Source organism: Fukomys damarensis, unplaced genomic scaffold, assembly GCF_012274545.1.
Source record: "Fukomys damarensis isolate Sample0158 unplaced genomic scaffold, DMR_v1.0_HiC HiC_scaffold_23, whole genome shotgun sequence".
NCBI lineage: Eukaryota > Metazoa > Chordata > Mammalia > Rodentia > Bathyergidae > Fukomys > Fukomys damarensis.
In genome coordinates this window covers 1,927,301-1,931,936 of record NW_022900935.1, presented here as the reverse complement: position 1 = coordinate 1,931,936, position 4,636 = coordinate 1,927,301, and the positions used below count along the sequence as shown (strand labels likewise).

The 4,636-nt window shown below is 63.7% G+C and overlaps 1 protein-coding gene across 1 annotated transcript in view; it reads left to right on the top strand.

Annotated features, from left to right (window-relative positions):
- Atp13a2 (ATPase cation transporting 13A2) overlaps positions 1 to 2,008 on the top strand; it is a gene marked incomplete at its 5' end in the record, with an annotated part of 11,106 nt that extends 9,098 nt beyond the window's left edge. Inside the window, 5 exons of the mRNA XM_010614271.2 lie at positions 53 to 149; positions 805 to 1,028; positions 1,105 to 1,256; positions 1,339 to 1,508; positions 1,598 to 2,008. Of these exons, the coding sequence (XP_010612573.2) occupies positions 53 to 149; positions 805 to 1,028; positions 1,105 to 1,256; positions 1,339 to 1,508; positions 1,598 to 1,738 (784 nt within the window). The remainder of the gene's footprint in view (positions 1 to 52; positions 150 to 804; positions 1,029 to 1,104; positions 1,257 to 1,338; positions 1,509 to 1,597) is intronic.
- Positions 2,009 to 4,636: the final 2,628 nt, after the last annotated feature.

The following is a 4,636-nucleotide window of genomic DNA, read 5'->3' as shown; positions in this document are numbered from 1 at the left end:
CGGGCCCAGGAGGGAGTCAGCCTGGGCCCCTGATGCCCGCCCTGCTCCCCAGGGAAGGCCGCTGCTCCCTGGACACGTCGCTCAGCATGTTCAAGTACATGGCCCTCTACAGCCTGACCCAGTTCGTCTCGGTCCTGATTCTCTACACGGTGAGGGCGGCAGTGTGGCCCGAAGTCCGGCGGCTGGGCCGCTGGCTGGGCCGCTGGCTGGGCCCTGGCAGTGAGGCTCCCGGGATGAGAGCCCGGGCACAGCCTGCCAACAGCTTTCCCCAACTCGAGGAGCTCCCTGTTTGCAGGGGAGACCGAGGCAGAGCCCGTTTCCCCACCCCTCCCTCTGACCGTGAGCCTGGCCCTGCCTCCCTCCCTGCCACTGAGTGCACCCCCTGGGGCGGTGCAAATCCTGAGCTTGGGTCAGTCCTCTGTGTACCTCAAAGTTCAGAGCTTGCCGCGAGCAGTAACCTCATGTCCCCTGTAGCCGATTGGCTCCGGGGCACAGCCTGACCCTCCCGTCAGCCTGGGGATTTGCTGCAGGTGGGAAAACCTCTCCCACTGGAGGTGGGACCCCAAGGTCCACCCGGGGAGCAGAGGGGACTCCCTGAAGGCAGGACACTGCCTCCACATCAGACCAGGAGCCTCGCTCATGAGGAGGAGCTGTGCTCCCCACGAGGCTAGCGGGACCCCGGCTAAGAGAGCAGCGCCCCGTCGGACCGCCAGTTAGAAGGGCACCCGGAGGACAGCTCAGGAGCAGCCCTGGGGCTGGGGTAGGGCCGGGGCTCAGCTCTGTCCTCCCTCCCCTGCCAAGCAGATCAACACCAACCTGGGCGACCTGCAGTTCCTGGCCATTGACCTGGTCATCACCACCACGGTGGCCGTGCTCATGAGCCGCACACAGCCGGCCCTGGCCCTGGGGCGAGCGAGGCCACCGGGGGCCCTGCTCAGTGTGCCTGTGCTCAGCAGCCTGCTGCTGCAGGTGGCCCTGGTGGCCGGCGTGCAGCTGGGAGGCTACTTCCTGGTGGTGGCCCAGCCCTGGTGAGTCACGCTCGGCGACCCCCAGCCCCCCTCCCTCTGTACACACCCCTTCTTTGACCCGGGCCCTGAACCCCAGGTTTGTGCCTCTGAATAAGACTGTGCCAGCGCCGGACAACCTACCCAACTACGAGAACACGGCGGTCTTCACCCTGTCCAGCTTCCAGTACCTCATCCTGGCCGCGGCCGTGTCCAAGGGGGCGCCCTTCCGCCAGCCGCTCTACACCAACGGTGCTGGGCCCGGGGGGCGGATGGGGCTGGGGGTCCCACACCCACACGTGGCTCCCTCGCTGACCGACTCCCCCGCCCCCAGTGCCCTTCCTGGTGGCCCTGGTGCTCTTGGGCTCTGTCCTGGTGGGCCTCATCCTGGTCCCCGGCCTCCTGCAGGGGCCGCTAGGGCTGAGGGACATCGCAGACACCTGCTTCAAGCTGCTGCTGCTGGGCCTGGCTGCCTGCAACTTTGTGGGGGCCTTCCTGCTGGAGGTGGGGTACAGAGCCAGGCCGGGAGGGAAGGGGGCACGGAGCGGTCGGGCTCGGCCCGGCAGCCCCTCCACTCCCCGCTCCCTCTGCAGAGCGTGCTGGACCAGTGCCTGCCAGCCTGCCTGCAGCGGCTCCGGCCCAAACGGGCCTCCAAGAAGCTCTTCAAGCAGCTGGAACAGGAGCTCGCTGAGCGGCCCTGGCCTCCGCTGCCCGCTGCTGGCGCTGTGAGGTAGCACAGGCTGGGCTCCTGGGCGCCCTGGACGCTGGACCTCCCTGCTTCTGAGCCACCGACTGGGACCATCCCTAGAGAGACCACTGCTGTCGCCTCCCGCAGCCCTGAGGTTGGCTGTTGCCTCACTCCTGGCCCAGCCTTTCTGCACCCCACCCCGGGAAGTGCTGACTACTGTCCCCCACTTTAGATCACGCCATGTAGAAAAGGCAGCCACCGACCCCACTCGGAGCTGCTGTCAGCGTAGCAAATAAAGTTGATATTTTCCTGGCTCCGCCATGCTTGTCCCGTACCTGGACACCACCACTCCCAGTGCCCTGACACCCTGATGCCTGTGCGCTCCCGGAAGCCCCGCTTTTCAGGTCACATTGGACCACACACCTGTTTCTTTCCTCATCCCACAGCGATGTCCTGTACACTGCGTTGTGTGCACAGGTACGTCCCTGTCCTCCAAGGAAACTGGCTGGAAGTCGCCCTCAGCCAGGGGTGGAGCAGGTCGCTGGCCCACTTCCCTTGCCCTTCACCAGCCCTATTCCAGGGAGCAAGGACAAAGGGCCGGTGCCCACCGTGTGCCAGGCCTGGGAGGCAGTGCCCTTCTTGTCTGCTGCCCCCTTCCGGCTGTCACTGCATCCTGAGACTCCTGTGTTTCGTGCCTCCCTCAGATACGATCCAGGCTCCGAGCCCAGGTCTTCTGGCCAGAAAGCACGTGCGCCACCCTCAGGGAAGGGTGGGTGCGCCTGACCTCACCCCACCCACGGGCCCCTCGCCAAGCTCCTCTGTCTGGGGACGCATCTTGGCTGGGCTCATCTGGGCAGGGAAGATGGGAGAGAGGCTGCTTCCCGCCTTTCAGAGGCCCCACCGGCCTCACTGCTGGAACCCCTGCTGCAGTCCCCCGCCTGCCAGCGTAGGAGCTTGGGAGGAAGTGAGTCAGGCCGATGAGAAAGGACGTGGCATGGGAAGGGTGATGAGTGTCACACGTGTCCATAGGCCTTCCACACCTGGAACCGAGTCACCAGCCCGTGACACTCGGGGTGGCAGAGATGCTGCTTAAGGGGAGGCTGGTGGATATACAGAGGCCTGGGTCGAACCATTCCTGTGTCCTTAGCTGATCCCTCGGAATCCCTTGGGCAGGACTGTGCCAGGCTCTGGCCGAGCAGCGAACAGATAAACACAGTCGGTGTGGGCCGCTTCCAACCTAGCCGTAGAGGCTGGCAGGAGGGGACACAGCCGAGGGCCCATGGGGAGGTCAGCCACACCCACTGTACCCTCCCAAACAGGTGCCCCTCTGCTTGGGTCCATGGGGCCAGCGAGTGGAGAGGAACAGGGCAGGATATTGGAGTTGGCACTCTGGGGCCTCAGTTTCCCCCTTTGTTTTTGTTTTGAGGCAGGGTCTCACTGTGTAGTTGAGACTGACCTGGAACTCACTGTGTAGCCCAGGCTGGTCTCAAACTGACAGCGATCCTCCTGCCTCAGCCTCCCGAGTGCTGGGATTACAGGCGTGTGCCACCACGCCCGGCTCAGTTTCCCCCTTTGTCGATGCCACCCAGAAGCAGCATTTCCACTGGAAGGTTTTTTCTCCAAACCCAGCAGTATTGGGTCTGACCATAGTAAGGGGCTAGAGGAAGCCAGGCAGGGCTGGGATGGCCCCAACGCCCCTGCCCCTCACCCTGAGTCACAAAAGTCCCTGCTACATTGCTGTAAACACCAGGGTCAGGAGCAGATGGTCATTTGACCAGCACTGGGGGACGGATGATACAGTTCCTAACAGGACACCAAGCCCAAGGCGGGGGCAGGCCTTCGAGGACATCAGACAGCCGGAGTCTGCAGGGGTCAGGGCATCCCCAGCCCTTTGCCTCCCAGCCTGCAGCCCCAACTCGCACTGTTTCATGCGGCTCTGTGGCCACACAGGCCCTGAGCCTACCCCAAATCAGGGACCCTGCCACACCCACCACCACCCAGCCAGTCTCTCCCGGGAGAGAAGCGTGGACAGCTCGTTCGCTCAGTGCTCACTGAACACTGCTCAGCCTGGCATTGTGCCTAATGAGCAAAAACCTTAGACGAGCAAAAACAGGCCTTGTCCCTGCCTTCATGGGGCTGATGACAGCTCACAGTGGAAAGGGACAAAGGCGACAAGACAGCAAAGCTTGAGAGGATGTCATCGGGAGAGAGGGCAGGGTCCTTTGGAGAAAAGGCTGGATCTATGGCCCTGAGGGAGGAGATCACAACCATGTTCCAGGAGGCAGAGAGTTTGAGCAAAGGCCCTGGGGCAGGAGGGGTTGACCGAGAAAGAGGAGGCAGAGCCGGAGCACAATAAAGGGTGGAGTCTTTGGAGGCCACGGGGAACTTCAGCCTCAGTCCTAGGTGCCATGGGACAGCAACGCAAGGTTTTAAGGACAAGGTGGAAGGGGAGGGCAGACTGGAGGCAGTCAGCATCCAGGCGAGAGGTGCTGGTGGCCCACAGAGGGTATTTATATGGAAGTCGGTGGCAGGATGCTGGATAGGCAGCGAGGCCAAGAGCAAGGCAAGAGGGAGGGTAGCCATGCCTGCCACGGGAACAGCTCAGAGGGCAAGTCGGGCTGGGAGCGCATGAATTTGGAGTTGGGTGCTTGTTGGATCTGCCATGCTGTGGGGACATCTCAGACCCTGAAGGATAGCGCCTGGGACACGGGGCTTGGGCTGAGCTGAGGGAAAGAAGGGCCTGGGCCTGCACCGGGCGGTGCGGGTGGAAGAGGGGACACTGCCGGGAGAGGAAGGCGGCATCCACTCCCGGGGTGTCCTGGGACCTACAGGGAGAGCCGCCCTTTGCAGCCGAGGGGCCTTAGGGGGATGTGCTCGGTTCTGGGTAACGGGATGACACACCCACCTGGGGCGCGGCACGAGCGCGGGGCCACCCCAAAGGCCT